Source organism: Lagenorhynchus albirostris, chromosome 1, assembly GCF_949774975.1.
Source record: "Lagenorhynchus albirostris chromosome 1, mLagAlb1.1, whole genome shotgun sequence".
In the NCBI taxonomy this organism is placed as follows: Eukaryota; Metazoa; Chordata; class Mammalia; order Artiodactyla; family Delphinidae; genus Lagenorhynchus; species Lagenorhynchus albirostris.
Genome location: NC_083095.1, coordinates 15,785,026 through 15,804,692, shown reverse-complemented (window position 1 = coordinate 15,804,692; position 19,667 = coordinate 15,785,026). Strand labels below are relative to the sequence as shown.

The 19,667-nt window shown below is 40.8% G+C and overlaps 1 protein-coding gene across 3 annotated transcripts in view; it reads right to left on the bottom strand.

Moving 5' to 3' along the window:
• The window catches only part of GALC (galactosylceramidase), a 59,644-nt gene extending 40,361 nt beyond the window's left edge, over window positions 1–19,283 (bottom strand). Inside the window, exons 1-3 of one of the 3 annotated variants that reach the window (XM_060125187.1) lie at window positions 18,941–19,283; window positions 1,698–1,766; window positions 1,374–1,437 (exon numbers count right to left, since the gene is read on the bottom strand). In XM_060125187.1, the coding sequence (XP_059981170.1) occupies window positions 1,374–1,437; window positions 1,698–1,766; window positions 18,941–19,135 (328 nt within the window). In that variant the 5' untranslated portion in view covers window positions 19,136–19,283. Of the gene's footprint in view, window positions 1–1,373; window positions 1,438–1,697; window positions 1,767–18,940 lie in introns of those variants that run through there. The other 2 variants (XM_060125106.1, XM_060125255.1) reach the window with 2 other exon arrangements.
• Between the last annotated feature and the right edge of the window lie 384 nt (window positions 19,284–19,667).

Genomic DNA, 19,667 nt, shown 5'->3' with positions numbered 1-19,667 from the left:
GCAACATAAAGGTCTTAAATTATAAAATCACAACTTTCTATTGTAAGCAGTGTTAAGAAAAGTGTTATCAACTCATATAATTGAAAATTCCTAGGACTATATTCTGCTGGGATTTGGTCTCTCTGGGGTTTTCAAATCCCTATGTCCACCTTTAAGTTCAGATCACCTCAGCTTCCAGCTTCTCAATCCTAGATGTGAATCCTGGGCTCCAAAGCCCCAATTTCCATACCCCAGGCCTTGAGCCTGTAACATGCCTTGTTAAATCAAGACAACAGAATTTTGAGGAAAAAGGAACGAGTACACTTTCCCACTGTAAGAAAATTCTATACTAACCTCTACAGGGTGTCAAGGTAGGTAAGTGACATCAGTCCTCACGTGTTACCACATTTCACAAACATCTGCCCTTGTTAAGAAAGGCCTCAGAAGGAGAGGGGCCCTAGCCCTTTTCTTCTTAAAGGTGAACATCAGAATTCACAAGAACTACCTGCTTCTGTATCTCTACCTCTAATTTAGCTTCAGCAAATGAAGGTGGCCAGTCATTATCACTTCTGCAAAATAGGGTTTGACAATAAAATGCGTGTCTTTTATAATAGGTTGGGGATAGTTTTGTTATGGGATTTTCTTTTGTTTTGCATTTGCATTGTTTCTTTCAGCATGAATTAAATACCAATTCCACTACACAGATATATCTATTTAACAAAAGCCACTTCCAAGTCACTAACAGGTACATGGGTATATAGACAATACTCTAAGGTTCACTATAATGGAATCTAACTGATAAAAAATAAGTTATATATAATCATTGAGAGAATTTTCTTCTTCCTGAAAACCAGAGACCTATAAATTTTTTAATTGACTACATGTACTACACAAAGCCAAAATTATGGCAATGAAGATTGAAAATTTAGTGGTTGAAAATGATTTTATTTTTAAAAGACAAAAAAGCTATATCTCTGAAATATCTCTGAAATTACTTATATTTTTGCCACATATTTTATTTAAAGCTAATAACATCTTACATATTTTATACATTAAAATCTTTCTTTTTTAACTTCTCAGTAAAATTCCAAACTCTCCCTATGCTCTGTCTAGTAAATATTAGTTTATAAAAAACTGTGGATGTGTTTACTACTTAGTACTTCAACTAAATACGCAATCTAAAGTCCACAAGCTGCTTTGTATGGAAAAACATGCATATTTTGATATAATATTTTTAAAATAATTAGAATGAAGAAGGAACAATAAAGAACAATCTAAGCAGTAATCAACATCAAGAATGTTGGCATTCTTTATATTCTGAAACCACAGTCCATAAGTTTAAATATAGGTTTAAATATTGGGGGAAAACGATGCCATTCCACAAATACTCCTACCTGTTGTCTGCCCATCACCACCTATTTCAACTTTTAGAATATGCAAAGAGGCACCGAAGTTCGGCTGGGGAAAGAAGTAACAATATTAACACTGTGATTCATTGTATGAAGGACAAAACACTTTAAGACAATTACTAATCACTGCCTTTGGTTTTGCAGATGAGAAAACCAAAGCAAAACTTCAAATAAACAGCAACTTATTCCAAAAGTAATTTGCCTAGTTTTTTAAAAACTAGAATGGTGAAGGTACTAAAGACTGTTAGTGAAATTCACCACAGTTTCTAAGATATCACAGAAAGCATTAAATAATTATTTTTTCATTACCTTAAAGAGATAATCCAGTATTTGAGAACGATAGGGCTCTGGGTAATTTACTAGAAGTCGGGAGGTTGCCTAAAAAATAAAAAGTTTTCAAAAGTATGAATAAAACAAATCCAATAATGAACACCTTTTCAGAGTACTTATGCATGCCACCTAGCATGCCCGTACTTAGCCAGCTCTTGGGCAGCGTTGAGCTGTGGAAAGTCGTTTCTCAGGTTATCTGTTTGCCTGTCTTGGTTTTGCCCATCATTGGGCAAATACGGCTGTTGTCTGTCCCATAGCTAAAACATAGGTTCCAAGCAACAACCAGGTTTCTCTTCTACTGAGATGAGGGTTGGCTGGGAGGTAAGCCTGCTAAGTCTATTGATGAATCTCATTATTACAAATTTATCTTGAGGACCTTGACTCACAGAGTGGTTTTTAGAAGAAATGAAACAGTTTCTCTGTCTTAAGGCTGTTTGTCAACTACAACATCTGGGGGCCAGAATGGGAAAGATGAATCTCAGGTAATTTTTCCCCTCAACGTCTTGCAAGAAAATATTACAAGCAGCACTGCTTAAAGGAACCTCCACTCTCCTCATTCTTATTAGAGATTTATAGGTGCTACCTCTTGCTATTAAGAATGACCACACAGTGATTCCCCAGGCCAGGCTGTACTAAGGAAACCTCACACAAGGAAACCTCACACAAGACTTTCCATCAGAATAGAAAGAGAGAGGTGGAAGATGCAGGAAATAACACTTGATCATACCTAAACCATGGCTGATGACTGCTTGAACAAAGAAATCACAAAATCAATAACCCACCAAGTATGTATACTTTGGGAGGCAACAGTAGCAAGGGGAATAAAGAGATAGGTTTTAACATGAAACAACCAGCACCTTGGCAGGTGTATGCCAAGGGCAAGACTTGACTTCCAAGGGGCTTGATGTTCTATTTTACTCTCATATATGCTACCACTCGTGTCGCAGCCCCTGCCACTGACACACAGGCCCATGGAGCTACTCTCTAGCCACTTCAAGCTCAACACATCCCCAACCAAACATAGCACTTTTTCCTAAATCTGTTTCCTTCTCATGTATTTGCTATCTTAGTAAAGAATAACACCTGTCTGAGCCATAAATTTAGGGTCACCCTTTCATCAAACTTTCCATCTATCTTCAGTCACCAAGACCTCCTTAATATCTCTCAAATCCATCCCCTCATCTTCAACCCCACTACCTTCCTAGGCTCTCCTCAATTATTAGAACAGCCTAAATGGTTTCAGGGTCTCCCATCTGCCTCCCCATATTTTATCCTCCATACTATTTTTCAGATTAATCTTCCCAAAACAAAACAAAACAAAAACCTAACCATGAAACTACTCTGTTTAAACATGCCAAGACTTCCCTCCCCCAAGAGCTTTCAGGATAAAGTTCAGATTGTTCAGTTTTATACCCAAATCCCTTAATTATTTGGATTCTAACTCTGACACTTTACCCCTTATCACTCTCACACCATCTATCTAGGTCTAACAAACTAATTTTTCTCTTTCTTCTGTCTGGAATGCATTCTACACCCTCATTTGGCCAAATCCAATTCATCCTTCAGCTTTCAGGTCAAACTCCACCTCTTCAAGGAAGAATACCTTCTGCTCCTCCCCATAAGTTTGACGTAAGTCAGGGGTCCCCAACTCCCAGGCCACAGACCGGTACAGTCGGCGGCCTATTAGGAACGGGGCCGCACGGCAGGAGGTGAGTGGAGGGCGAGCGAGCGAAGCTTCATCTATATTTACAGCCGCTCCCCATCGCTCTCATTACCGCCTGAGCTCCACCTCCTGTCAGCATTATGGTGAGTTGTATAATCATTTCATTATATATTACAATGTAATAATAATAGAAATAAAATGCACAATAAATGTAACGCGCTTGAATCATCCCGAAACCATCCCCCCTCCCCCGGTCCATGGGAAAATTGTCTTCCACGAAACCGGTCCCTGGTGCCAAAAGGGTCGGGGACCACTGACGCAGATTGGACTGTGGACTCCCTCGGCACAAGGTCCACATGGCTACCATAACTCTTCTATCCCTGCACCCTCATCACTGCTTTACTTTTCTGTTTCACCTCTAAGTTCCCTGAGGACAAGGACTGTGTCTTATTCAAGTTCATATCCCCATTTATTCTATTATTCAATAACCATTTATTTAATATCTTTTATGTTATCATTTGTTGCACTGCACAGGCAACATAATATAGGCTTTGCGTCCATGAAGCTGGTATCCTGATTACATCATTTACAAGCAATGTGACCAAGGGCAATTTATCATAAAGTGGGTTATCTTATTCATTCAGCTGTCCTAAGACTAAAATAAAGTATATGTAAAGGACTTAGCACAGTAGCTGGCACATAGTAAGCTCTCAAGAATCGACAGGCACTGTATACACAAATTGTTCTTAAAAATAGAGTCACTTTCTCAAAGAGCTTACAGACTAGCAGAGGCTCAAATATTAAAGTGAATGAATGCCATATATGCACACTAACCTATCCTTGACCCAAGGTAAACAAAGCTGCCTGCTCTGCATTATGCTAACGATATACATTGTTGTTAGAACAGTGTGTTTCACTGTTTGGGGGTTATTTTTCTCTCTGTGCTCTTCTATCGCTAACACAGAAAGTGCCAACTCTGAGTAACCACACCACATCATTACTCTATTGCAAGCCTACAGTCACACCGAATGCAAAAGCATTAGTCAATGGCAATAGTCAGTTAGGAGCAGTACAGCCAAACGTTGAAACGTACCATGAAGCAATAACAAATTACCAAATTACTAATCACGCTCCCTGAATAAGGCCTGGAGCTCTTTACAAGCAGCCCAGGAAGCCTTAGCACAGTAGCTGGAACACAGTAAGCTCTCAACAAATGGCAGGCATTGTATACCCAAACGGGAACACGTTTTTCATTTAAAATCCTTGGAATAACTTCCTCCCCATTAATCTATGAAACAGAATGATATTAACCAAAATTAGTCGTGTGACAGATGCCATCCTGTGCTTTGACATCTATCCTCACAATGTTCCTACCAGGTAGGTATCACTGTGTCCCCAGAAAAAAACCTGAGATACAGGGAAGTTAAATAACCTGCCCAAGGCTGTACAGTGAGTGGCAGGGCCCAGAACAGATCCCTAGCAATCTGCTCTTCAGTCCATGTACACCATACTGCCTTCCCTATCAAATATGAAGATTCCAAACACTTATTGCCACAACCTGTGCTAGGTACCAGGGACTTCAGAAAGAAGTTTAAAGTGGTGTACAAATATAGTCTTGCAACCATTTTCATCCAATCGTATTTACCGAACTTCTAAGATGAGTGATGCATTACACATAAGGACACTATTAGAATAGATAACAGTCTCCTATTCTGAGTTACGAAACAATTCTTCTCATTTTAATAATTTTAAACTGAGTTAGTAAACATAAAATAACAAAACATTTCCATTTTCAGCAACTTAAACAATGGATTTAATATCAAAGTAAAGATATTAGGACATTATGAGTCCTCATTTTAAGAAATACTGGCTATTCCAGGTTTAAACCACAAAAATAGAAAGGAGAATGGTAGTAGTAAAGAATAAATACATTAGCCCATTAGTCTACTGTTTACCTTGAAATATGCACCAGCACCTATGAGTGAGGTTGCAACATTAGAAAATAAAAATGTAAAAATCAGCTGGGTTAGGGAAAAGATTTTTTTTTTCCCACTGTAGAAGGTCAGATCTGTGATCAGACTACAGACCAAGTTATCCACTGGCTTTTCCTTCTTGTAATGCAAATGCAAAACTTAATCTCTGATCACCAAGGCATCCACTTTTCAAAAATAATTATGTTTTCTGGTACGTCTACTTAAAAATAGTCACCCAAATCTCGTCGGTAACTTGAAACCTTAGAGTTTTGCTAAGTTAAATGACGGAAATTAATTAAATATATAGATAATTTCTGAATAATATAAAATGCTAAAACATTAATTACTGAACATAGGTTTATCTACTTTTGGTTTCTTATCACAGAGAAACAAAAGATATTTAGATCTGTTAGAAAACATGTCTTGTGCTACAATGAAAAACTGTACCAAAAAAGAAGCATATGCTTCTAGAAATTATAAAATATATTCATAAATTTGCCAACCTACAGAATACTGGTATAACAGTTCACAATTGTTTACTTCCTAGTTTTCACTAGAAATTAAAGTTTATAAGAGTCAAGCATTCTAACTAATATATGTAATTAAAATACTGGAAATAATAAGGGAAACAATTCTATCAAGGAAAGTAGGATGTATTTTGGCTAAGAAAAGGTATGAGGTAGGGAGATGTATTTTTGTTAGGGAAATGAAAGTAATTTTGTCCTAAAGTAGACAAAATGAATGGATATAGAAGCTGGGGAAAGAGAGAGAGAGAAGAAGAGAGGGAATTTTACCTGTGTAGTCAAGCTAGCTAAAAATGAAATAAATTTATTATAAGGATTTTTTAAATAAACTTTAATAGTGTACTTATGTAAAACTAAAACTTAATTATCTTTCATCTGCTAAGAAGACAAATTTTTATTAGACTATAGGTCTGCTCTTGATAAGCCTGTGAAAGGTTTTTCTTTACCTTTTAAGTAATCTGTCTAGGAAATAAAGATTCTGTGTTTTATCAAAATAATATTCTATGCTTCACATTATCTTTACTGAATCTTTAATTACTTAAAAAAAAATGTGAGTCTTCTCTATTAAAAGAGCTAAGGTTGTGTGTTTGGGGCGGGGGGGGGGGTTAAACTGGGATTAAAATAAGTAACTTTATGTATTTGCCTGTGAAGTTCTTGTCATTTTGGTTAAATGGATAACTAAGTATTATTTCACAGTGACCAACAATCCTATTTAATCAAGTGTTTTAACAGCTTTTGATATTTTGACAAACTTCCCAAAATCAAATTCTAAATGAAGTCTTTTTGACCTCAAAATAACTTTGAGATTTTCCAGATGGGCCCTGGAACATCTCAAAAGATGTGGTCTTTCTCCTTATAAAAAGACAGACATTAAACTAATTAGGCTTATTTGGTATGTTAAATTGCATGGGAAGCACTGTCAAAGACATAATGCTAAACCTTCTTTGGGTTATATTTGTATTGATATATGTTACTAATATATGTGTTCCAGAAATTACATGAAATTCCTAGATACCTGCTATATCCTGGTATAATGTTATCACTTGTAATTCTAGTTATTAACTTAAAATGTTGTATGTCACAGAAATAACCTAATTTCCTTGTCATTTGCATTATAATAAACTTTATCAGATCTTTAACATGGTCATGTTTAAGTCTTTTTGTCATTTACAGACAATTATTTACTCTGACGCTTTTGCAAAAGTGTTCTTTGAAAAGTGCTTCATCTTCAAGAAGACTTGTGAAAAGGACTCTAACTTAAAGTACAGGATTCTGATAATTTTCAGATCATATTGCTCAACTGGGTAAGAATTTACAGAACTCTAAGGTAAAAAAAGATTCAGGGCTTCCCTGGTGGTGCAGTGGTTGAGAGTCCGCCTGCCAATGCAGGGGACATGGGTTCGTACCCCAGTCCGGGAAGATCCCACATGCCGCGGAGCGGCTGGGCCTGTGAGCCATGGCCGCCGAGCCTGCGCATCCAGAGTCTATGCTCCGCAACGGGAGAGGCCACAACAGTGAGAGGCCCATGTACCGCAAAAAAAAAAAAAAAGATTCGTAAAACTGCTAACTAAAGATCAGGTTCAATCAGAATTAATTACAAGGAACTGAATGAACTGATGAGGATAATTATAATTTTTATGACTTTTTATCTGAAACATTATTAGTTCTTGAATGTTTTTTTTTTCCCCCAGACTTAAGGAAACCCTTTTTCCTAAGCTGTCTATGACTTACAGCAATTTGGTAAAGTGTGCCCTTATAAACAAAGATAAAACAAATTTCTCCCTACCTGATCCCTTCAGAATTTAGAAACTCTTAGCGAGTATTCTCATTTTCATAGCAATATATTTATTTGCATAAGTTCCTAAGAATCTGTCCTCCTTATAACAGGACACAATTGGAAACATTGATTATATTACTAAGGTTTTAACTGGAATGTCATATCTGAGAGAGATGAACATAGACTCAGATATGACCAGACAGATTTAAGGAACTAAGCTTGACTTATGGAGCCAATAAAGCTCCTTGGAAAAATCAGCCTGGCAACTTGCTTACAGAAGCCTTACCAGGTGAGTAAGGAAGGTCGCTTCCTGGCAGATGTAGGAACCTCAGGGTATTCGGTGGACCTCGAGAAGAAAGGAATTCACCCAAATCTATCAGTACTGCAGGGAAAGTCTGATGGTAAGCTCATGGCTTGGCTTCCTACCTTGAGAGAGACTTCTAAGAGTCCAATCTGTGATTCCTTGTGTGAAGGTCCAGCAGAGTATACTTGAAAGAGCCTATATGGTCTATCACTATTCTTGTTGCACTTAATAAATAATAAATTAATTAATTATTAAATAATCAGGCCAGACTTATTTTGCAAGTAAATTAGCATTATTTGGGTTATCTCTGATAAAAGGTGGGGGGAAGGGGAAACTATAGGACACCCTGTGGATATCAGATTTTAGTCCTGTTAATTGCCTTTGAGGTTTGTTTTCTACCTGTAAACTGGACTGAAGACTGAATTCTTCTCACTTCCTCTAATATCTGGCTACAACTCTCCAGATATTGTTTCCAACTTTTTCCCACCTTTCTGATTTGGAATTATTGAGAACTAAAATTGCCCTTTTCCTGAAGCCATGCAAGCTAAAGTGGGACAACTAGATATAAACTCCAGAGAAATCACTACAACAGTTCATGTATGAACAATCTTTGTGCCTCTTGCTGCATGGACCACTCAGAAAGAACCCCCCCACCACCAGAGATATTCAGACTACAAACCAGGAAAATCTATGATTGCCACCATCTGTCTCCACCCCGTCTGAATATGCTTCAAGTCCTACATCTAGAAATCTCAACTGGCTACCCTCAGGCCTCAGACTAGGTTTATAATCTGCTCCAACCATTTCCGTAGAAATGCCTCTTATGAAATAACCTGAATCAAATATTTGCACCATAGAGGCCTAACTTTATAAACACACCTGCATCGCTGCCTCCTCAAATGAGACACAATCCATTAATTGAACTGACCTATTCTAAGACAGTGGTTGGGTGCGATACGGAGCAATCCACCAACTCAGCACAGATTCAAACCTACTTACACCAGATGTCCCAAGATGTTAATCATAACATTATCTAATCTTTGAATGGATCCCTAGGGCCCCAACATCACTGATCTCGTTTCAAGGTGTGACCCTTTAAGCTTGGGTCAATGGCTACCAGCTGGATTTCAGGACTACTGCTTGTTCAATATAATTATTATAGGAGTGCTACTAAAATCCTTTCTAGGTTACAACGTGCCCTAACCCTGACTTTTAGTAAATCAGCTACTCAGGCAGTTAACGTCCTCACCACTGACTGATGCCTAGGCATGAAGGGTGGATTGTAGTGTAATCCCCAACAGTCGGTTTTTCCTTTTTTGTAATGGAAGGGCAGGACTTAAGCTTTGATTGCAAAGCATCCACTCCAGAGTTATCCACTTCAGAGATAGCTATCTCAAATAAACACACTGCCAGCCACAGAACTAGATAAAGAGCCAGGCTGGGGTTGGTGGGAGGGGGTGGGGGGGATTCTTTGTTTGAGATCTTGGTTGATTTCGATAACTGACCATCATTAGGGTAATTTTTTTTTCTCTTCCTGCACTTTAAATTTCTACTCTTAAGTTTTGAACTCACCAATAAAAAGTGAGCCCACAAAACCCTAGGCCTCACCCTTGACCCTAATGAAAGCAGAACCCCAGGCCCACACCCCCCTCTCTACCTACAACCTCCCTGTGTGGCCCAGGTGTGCCATGTGCTTTCCAGGACCTGTGAGTAATAAACTTTTTATTTTCAAGGTTTTCTGACGGTTATCACTGAGGGCATCTTGCAATCATAGTAAATAGCACAGAGAGGAGCTTCAAGATGACAGAAGAGTAAGACGTGGAGATCACCTTCCTGCCCACAAATGCATCAGAAATACATCTACATGTGGAACAGCTCCTACAGAACACCTACGGAACGCTGGCAAAAGACCTCAGACCTCCCAAAAGGCAAGAAACTCCCCATGTACCTGGGTAGGGCAAAAGAAAAAACAGAGACAAAATAGGGACGGGACCTGCACCAGTGGGAGGGAGCTGCGTGAACACAGCCTGAAGGGGGCTAGTGGGCCACAGCTAGCCAGGAGAGAGTCCAGGAAAAGGTCTGTAACTGCCAAAAACGCAAGAGACTTTTTCCTGCCTCTTTGTTTCCTGGTGCGCGAGGAGAGGGGATTAAGAGCGCTGCTTAAAGGAGCTCCAGAGACGGGCGCGAGCCGCGGCTAACAGCGCGGACCCCAGAGATGGGCTAAGGCTGCTGCTGCAGCCACCAAGAAGCCCGTGTGCAACCACAGGTCACTATCCACAGCTGCCCTCCCAGGAGCCTGTGCAGCCCGCCGCTGCCAGGGTCCCGTGACCCAGGGACAGCTTCCCAGGGAGAACGCACGGCGCGCCTCCGGCTGGTGCAACATCACAGTGGCCTCTGCCGCCGCAGCCTCGCCCCGGATCCGTACCCCTCCCTCTCCCCGGCCTGAGTGAGCCAGAGCCCCCGAATCAGCTGCTTCTTTAACCCCGTCCGCTCTGAGCAAAGAACAGACGCCCTCCGGTGACCTACATGCAGAGGCGGGGTCAAATCCAAAGCTGAACCCCGGGAGCCATGCGAACAAAGAAGAGAAACGGAAATCTCTCCCAGCAGCCTCAGAAGCAGCGGATTAAACCTCCACAATCAACTTGATGTACCCTGCATCTGTGGAATACGTGAACAGGCAATGAATCACCCCAAATTGAGGAGGTGGATTTCCCTTTTTCTCTTATTGTCAGTGTGTATGCGTATGATTCTGTGTGTGATTTTGTCTGTATAGCTTTGCTTTTACCATTTGTCCTGGGGTTCTGTCCTTTTTTTTCTTTTCTCTTTTTAATAAACTATTCAGCACTTGCTATCATTGGTGGATTTGCTTTCTGGTTTGGTTGTTCTCTTCTTTCTTTTTTTTTTAAATTACTTTAAAAATTTTTTAATAATTATTTTTTGTTTTTTATTTTAATAACTTTTTAATTTAATCTTTATTTATTTTATCTTTTTCTTTCTTTCTTTCTTTCTTTTCTCCCTTTTATTCTGAGCCGTGTGGATGACAGGCTCCTGGTGCTCCAGTCAGGCATCAGGGCTGTGCTTCTGATGTAGGAGAGCCAAGTTCAAGACATTGGTCCACCAGAGAACTCCCAGCTCCACATATTATCAAACAGCAAAAATCTCCCAGAGCTCTCTGTCTCAACGCCAAGACCCAGCTCTACTCAATGGCCAGCAAGCACCAGTGCTAGACATCCTTTGCCAAACAACTAGCAAGACAGGAACACAACCCCACCCATTAGCAGAGAGGCTGCCTAAAATCATAATAGGTCACAGACACCCCAAAACACACCATCAGACATGGGCCTGCACACCAGAAAGACAAGATCCAGCCTCATCCACCAGAACACAGGCACTAGTTCCCTCCACCAGGAAGCCTACACAACCCACTGAACCAACCTTAGTCACTGGAGGCAAACACCAAAAACAACGGGAACTACAAACCTGCAGCCTGCAAAAAGGAGACCCCAAACACAGTAAGTTAAGCAAAATGAGAAGACAAGGAAAGACACAGCAGATGAAGGAGCAAGGTAAAAACCCACCAGACGTAACAAATGAAGAGAAAATAGGCAGTCTACCTGAAAAAGAATTGAGAATAATGATAGTAAAGATGATCCAAAATCTTGGAAATAGAATGGAGAAAATATAAGAAATGTTTAACAAGGACCGAGAAGAACTAAAGAGCAAACAAACAATGATGAACAACAAAATAAATGAAATTGAAAATACTCTAGAAGGGATCAATAGCAGAATAACTGAGGCAGAAGAACAGATAAGTGACCTGGAAGATAAAATAGAGGAAATAACTATCACAGAGCAGAATAAAGAAAAAAGAATGAAAAGAATTGAGGACAGTATCAGAGAGCTCTGGGACAACATTAAACGCACCAATATTCGAATTATAGGGGTCGCAGAAGAAGAAGAGAAAAAGAAAGGGACTGAGAAAATATTTGAAGAGATTATAGTTGAAATCTTCCCTAATATAGGTAAGGAAATAGTTAATCAAATGCAGGAAGCACAGAGTCCCATACAGAATAAATCTAAGGAGAACACGCCAAGACACATATTAATCAAACTATCAAAAATTAAATACAAAGAAAAAATATTAAAAGCAGCAAGGGAAAAACAACAAATAACACACAAGGGAATCCCATAAGGTTAACAGCTGATCTTTCAGCAGAAACTCTGCAAGCCAGAAGGGAATGGCAAGACTATTTAAAGTGATGAAAGGGAAAAATCTACAACCAAGATTACTCTGTCCAGCAAGGATCTCATTCAGATTTGATGGAGAAATTAAAACATTTACAGACAAGTAAAAACTAACAGAATTCAGCAACACCATACCAGCTTTACAACAAATACTAAAGGAACTTCTCTAGGCAGGAAACAACAGAAGGAAAGGACCTACAACAACAAACCCAAAACAATTAAGAAAATGGTAATAGGAACATACGTATCAATAATTACCTAAAATGTAAATGGATTAAATGCTCCAACCAAAAGACATAGACTGGCTGAATGGATACAAAAACAAGACCCATATATATGCTGTCTACAAGAGAACCACTTCAGACCTAGGGACACATATAGATTGAAAGTGAGGGGATGGAAAAACATATTCCATGCAAATGGAAATCAAAAGAAAGCTGGAGTAGCAATTCTCATATCAGACAAAATAGACTTTAAAACAAAGAGTATTACAAGAGACAAAGAAGGACACTACATAATGATCAAGGGATCAATGCATGAAGAAGATATAACAATTGTAAATATTTATGCACCCAACATAGGAGCACCTCAATACATAAGGCAAATACTAACAGCCATAAAAGGGGAAATCGACAGTAACACAATCATAGTAGGGGACTTTAACACCCCACTTTCACCAGTGGACAGATCATCCAAAATGAAAATAAATAAGGGAAGACAAGCTTTAAATGATGCATTAAACAACATGGACTTAATTTATATTTATAGGACATTCCACCCAAAAACAACATAATACACTTTTTCCTCAAGTGCTCATGGAACATTCTCCAGGATAGATCATATCTTGGGTCACAAGTCAAGCCTTGGTAAATTTAAGAAAATTGAAGTTGTATCAAGTATCTTTTCTGCCCACAATGCTATGAGATTAGATATCAATTACAGGAAAAAGTATGTAAAAAATACAAGCACATGGAGGCTAAACAATACACTACTTAATAACCAAGAGATCACTGAAGAAATCAAAGAGGAAATAAAAAAATACCTAGAAACAAATGACAATGAAAACACAACAACCCAAAACCTATGGGATACAGCAAAAGCAGTTCTAAGAGGGAAGTTTATAGCAATACAATCCTACCTTAAGAAACAAGAAACATCTCAAATAAACAACCTAACATCACACCTAATGCAATTAAAGAAAGAAGAAGAAAAAAAAACCATACGTTAGCAGAAGGAAAGAAATCATAAAGATCAGATCAAAAATAAATGAAAAAGAAGGAAACAATAGCAAAGATCAATAAAACTAAAATCTGATTCTCTGAGAAGATAAACAAAATTGATAAAGCATTAGCCAGAATCATCAAGAAAAAAAGGGAGAAAACTCAATTCAATAGAATTAGAAATGAAAAACGGGAAGTAACAACTGACACTGCAGAAATACAAAGGATCATGAGAGATTACTACAAGCAACTATATGCCAATAAAATGGACAACCTGGAAGAAATGGACAAACTCTTAGAAATGCACAACCTTCCGAGACTGAACCAGGAAGAAACAGAAAATATGAACAGACCAATCACAAGCACTGAAATTGAAACTGTGATTAAAAATCTTCCAATATGGGCTTCCCTGGTGGCGCAGTGGCTGAGAGTCCGCCTGCCAATGCAGGGGACACGGGTTCATGCTGCGGTCTGGGAGGATCCCACATGCCGCGGAGCGGCTGGGCCCGTGAGCCATGGCCGCTGGGCCTGGGCGCCCGGAGTCTGTGCTCCGCAACGGGAAGGGCCACAACAGTGAGAGGCCCGCTATCACCAAAAAAAAAAAAAAAAAAAACTCTTCCAATAAACAAAAGCCCAGGAGCAGATGGCTTCACAGGCAAATTCTATCAAACATTTAGAGAAGAGCTAACACCCATCGTTCTCAAACTCTTCCAAAATAGCAGAGAGAGGAACACTCCCAAACTCATTCTACGAGGCCACCATCACCCTGATACAAAAACCAGAAAAGGATGTCACAAAAAAAAAAACACTACAGACCAGTATCACTGATAAACGTAGATGCAAAAATCCTCAACAAAATACTAGCAAACAGAATCCAACAGCACATTAAAAGGATCATACACCATGACCAACTGGGGTTTATCCCAGGAATGCAAGAATGTATATTCTTCAATATATGCAAAATCAATTGATGTGATACACCATATTAACAAATTGAAGGAAAAAAACCATATGATCATCTCAATAGATCCAGAAAAAGCTTTCGACAAAATTCAACACCGATTTATGATAAAAAACCTCCAGAAAGTAGGCACAGAGGGAACTTACATCAACATAATAAAGGCCATATATGACAAACCCACAGCCAACATCGTCCTCAATGGTGAAAAACTGAAACCATTTCCACTAAGATCAGGAACAAGACAAGGCTGCCCTCTCTCACCACTATTATTCAACATTGTTTTGCAAGTTTTAGCCACAGCAATCAGAGAAGAAAAAGAAATAAAAGGAATCCAAATGGGAAAAGAAGTAGCAAAGCTGTCACTGTTTGCAGATGACATGACACTATACACAGAGAATCCTAAAGATGCTACCAGAAAACTGCTAGAGCTAATCAATGAATTAGGTAAAGTAGCAGGATACAAAAGTAATGCACAGAGATCTCTTGCATTCTTATACACTAACGATGAAAAATCTGAAAGTGAAATTAAGAAAACATTCCCATTTACCACTGCAACAGAAAGAATAAAATACCTAGGAATAAACCTACCTAAGGAGACACAAGACCTGTATGCAGAAACTTATAAGACACTGATGAAAGAAATTAAAGATGATACAAATAGATGGAGAGATATACCATGTTCTTGGAATGGAAGAATCAACATTGTGAAAATGAGTATACTACCCAAAACAATCGACAGATTCAATGCAATCCCTATCAAACTACAACTGATATTTTTCACAGAACTATAACAAAAAATTTCACAATTTGTATGGAAACACAAAAGACCCCGAATAGCCAAAGCAATCTTGAGAAAGAAAAACGGAGCTGGAGGAATCAGGCTCCTGGACTTCAGACTATACTACAAAGCTACAGTAATCAAGACAGTATGGTACTGGCACTAAAACAGAAATATATATCAATGGAACAGGATAGAAAGCCCAGAGATAATCCCATGCACATATGGTCACCTTATCTTTCATAAAAGAGGCAAGAATATAGAATGGAGAAAAGACAGCCTCTTCAATAAGTGGTGCTGGGAAAACTGGACAGCTACATGTAAAAGAATGAAATTAGAACATTCCCTAACACCATACACAAAAATAAACTCAAAATGGATTAAAGACCTAAATGCAAGGCCAGACACTATCAAACTCTTAGTGGAAAACATAGGCAGAACATTCTATGACATAAATCACAGCAACATCCTTTTTGACCCATCTCCTAGAGAAATGGAAATAAAAGCAAAAATAAACAAATGGGACCTAATGAAACTTCAAAGCTTTTGCACAGCAAAGGAAACCACAAACAAGATGAAAAGACAACCCTCAGAATGGGAGAAAATATGTGCAAATGAAGCAACTGACAAAGGATTAATCTCCAAAATTTACAAGCAGCTCATGCAGCTCAATATCAAAAAAACAAACAACCCAATCCAAAAAAGCAGAAGACCTAAACAGACATTTCTCCAAAGAAGATATACAGATTGCCAACAAACACATGAAAGAATGCTCAACATCATTAATCATTAGAGAAATGCAAATCAAAACTACAGTGAGATACCACCTCACACCGGTCAGAATGGCCATAATCAAAAAATCTACAAACAGTAAATGCTGAAGAGGGTGTGGAGAAAAGGGAACCCTCATACACTGTTGGTGGGAATGTAAATTGATACAGCCACTGTGGAGAACAGTATGGAGGGTCCTTAAAAAGCTAAAAATAGAACTACCATACGACCCAGCAATCCCACTACTGGGCATATACCCTGAGAAAACCATAATTCAAAAAGAGTCATGTACCACAATGTTCATTGCAGCTCTATTTACAATAGCCAGGACATGGAAGCAACCTAAGTGTCCATCAACAGATGAATGGATAAAGAAGATGTGGAACATATATACAATGGAATATTAGCCATAAAAAGGAACAAAATTGAATTATTTGTAGTGAGGTGGATGGACCTAGAGTCTGTCATACAGAGTGAAGTAAGTCAGAAAGAGAAAACAAATACCACATGCTAACACATATAGATGGAATCTAAAAAAAAAAAAAAAAAAAGTCATGAAGAACCTAGGTGCAAGACAGGAATAAAGACGCAGACCTACTAGAGAATGGACTTGAGGACATGGGGAGGGGGAAGGGTAAACTGGGACAAAGTGAGAGAGTGGCATGGACATATATACACTATCAAATGTAAAATAGATAGCTAATGGGAAGTAGCCACATAGCACAGGGAGATCAGCTCGGTACTTTGTGAACAGCTAGAGGGGTGGGATAGGGAGGGAGGCGTGGGATAGGGAGGGGGGGGTGGGAGGGAGACGCAAGAGGGAAGAGATATGGGGATATATGTATATGTATAACTGATTCATTTTGTTATAAAGCAGAAACTAACACACCATTGTAAAGCAGTTATACTCCAATAAAAACGTTAGGAAAAAAAAAAGAATAAAAAGAAGCTCAAGGACCAGTCCCTCCACAGCACTGGTTATCAATAGGCTGAGACCAGCCCAAAACATCCACCCAGCAAGCAAGCATTCAAGCTGGTTCTGAATTGCATCTAAGGATACAAGCACCAATCTGACTCAACCCAACAAACAACCCATTCAACCAATTCAAGAATTCTGCCTTACCATTTTCAAATAAAATCAGTTTTAGCTATGATCTGGGGTACAAAAAAGAAAATCCCTCTCACCCAAAGATCTGCCACCATAAACCCCATGGACCCAAAAGCTACAAACACAAGGAGATAAAACAAAGACAAGACAATGGTTACAAAGAGCATGAGACAGGACTAAGTAAATTGTTAGGAGCCAAGAACAATCAAGCTACTGTGGCAAGCTCCCAGGCCTAGGAGCCACCCATCAGCATGACTAGGGAACTAAGGAAATTACCAGCTGTGCCCACACAAATGTTGCATTAAGCTGGAATGGCCCTCATGTCTCCCTTAACATAAGTATTTTAAAATGCCCAGATAATACAAACTTATCCCAAGTGACACAGCCTAAAAAAGACTAAAAAGACATGCCAATTAAATGCAATTAGTATCCTGGATGGGATCCCGAAACCGAAAAAGAGCATTAGGTAACAACTAAGGAAATATGAAAGGAAGTACAGACTTTCATTAACGTAATTAATATTGGTTGGGACAAATGTCCCGTACTAATGTGGGATGCTGATAACAGGAGAAAACTGGCTACAGGGTATATGAGAACTCTGTATTGTCTAGGCAACTTTTCTGTACATCAGAAACTATCTTTAAATTAAAATTTTATTTAAAAAACAGAAAACCGCTTGCTCCAGAGATCCTTGAATCAGGAAAATAGTTCTCTCAACATTTAGTATGAGAAGGCACTGGCGCATTTGTTAAAAAGCAGATTCTCAGGCCCCACTCCAGAACTGTGAAGTCAGAATGGGAGCTGGCGGGGAGGCCAGAGTCTGCATGGAAACAAACGACCAGGTGATTCTTACGCATCTTAACGGTGGTGAGTCACTATCTTGACTGGTGACCCATCGTTTCCCTCTCCTCACACACATAAATAGCCACCAATGAGGCATTGCCCCTTCCAGAGGGCAACTCACCCCCTTAGGCCTTTGCCATCCCAGGGGAAAACAATCCTCCAACAGTAAACAATCCTAAACTATCAGTTGATACTGGTGTAGCCTGCCATTAGAAAAAGAAAGAAAAAAAAAAAGTCCCAGACAGTTTCTAGCCTCTCACCTTCCTAAAGAGGCCTTGAGATACCTGCTGTGCCTCCAAACAAAAACTTATCCGGGTGCTTCCCTGGTGGCGCCATGGTTGAGAGTCCGCCTGCCGATGCAGGGGACGCGGGTTCGTGCCCCGGTCCGGGAAGATCCCACATGCGGCGGAGCGGCTGGGCCCGTGAGCCATGGCCGCTAAGCCTGCGCGTCCGGAGCCTGTGCTCCGCAACGGAAGAGGCCACAACAGTGAGAGGCCCACGTACCGCCAAAAAAAAAAAAAAAAAAAAAACTTATTCGGTAGTTGACCCTTTGAAAGAGCCCAACCGCATCCTGCAGTACTGGTCCAGGACTCCCGAACCCCCTCCCTAAAAAAGAAGAGGCACAGCCAAAGCATCCCACTGGGGCATCCTCTTCAGCAGACGGATGCTCCTCGGCTCCCTGGCCGTCTCTGGAGCGACCCTCCCAGAGTGCCCTCTCCAAGGCGAAGAGACCCCACACACACACACACACAGGCCCCGCTGCCCAGAGAAAGGAAGGGTTTGAGCTCCAGCCTTGTCACTATCTAGACCTGTCACTTACTCGGTGGACCCCCGGATCTGTTAAATCTAACTGGCTCTACAAGTTCATTTTAAACCAGCAAACGCAGGTTACAGCCTCGCGGCCGGCGGGTCCGGACAGCCAGGCGAAGGGCGCCCGGCGGCAGCCGGGCCGCGACGGGAGAGCGTCGAAACGCTAGGCTACGCCGCGGGGGCTTGTGGGGCGAGACGGAGCTGTGCCCTGACGCCACCCGTGCGTCCCACCCCCCGCTGCTCACCCCGCCGCCGCTGATAGCTCCGATGCCGTCGAACTCCCGGCCCAGCCCGTCGGAGTCGTCGAGCACGTACGCGCTGCCGGGCGCCAGCAGCGCGCACAGCAGCAGTGGCACCGCGGCTTGGCCCGCCGAACCCGCGGCGGCCGTCATGACTTTCACTTGGCGTTGCCGGGAAGCCTGGAGTAGGTGCTCAGCCATTGTGTGGGTCACATGACTCCGGCGCCCGCGGAGGCGGGTCCGGTTGCCGCCATGATGGAGAAGGGCAGGAGGCCGCTGGCGCTGCCGCCGCCATGTTGTGTGTGGGCCGCAGCTCGTTGACGCAGCCGCCGTAATGTTGGGGGAGGGCGGAGCGAGCCTTTCCTACTCGGCCGAAGTTCACGGTCCGAGTTAAGCCTTCGCGTGTATCCGTTCGCTGCCTCTCCTTCGGCTTCACCCACTGGAGCACTTTATCGAAGGGGAGGTGGATGTCCAAGGCCAAGGGAGCAGGGCAGTGCGTGGCCTATTATGGACCTCCCCGAACGTCTCCGGGCGCTTCTGCCACCTGCCAGTACGTGGCAGAACGAGAAAGAGGAGCAGGCTTGAGTCTCTATCCTAGTCCCTGTTCAGCTGTCACCTTGGTGGAGTCACTTAGCTTTATGAGCCTGAGTCTCCTCTTACGTAAGATGAAGCAAGAAGAGCAGCCGCATGGGGACATATGATTAAATGAAATACGAGTAAGGCAACAGACAGG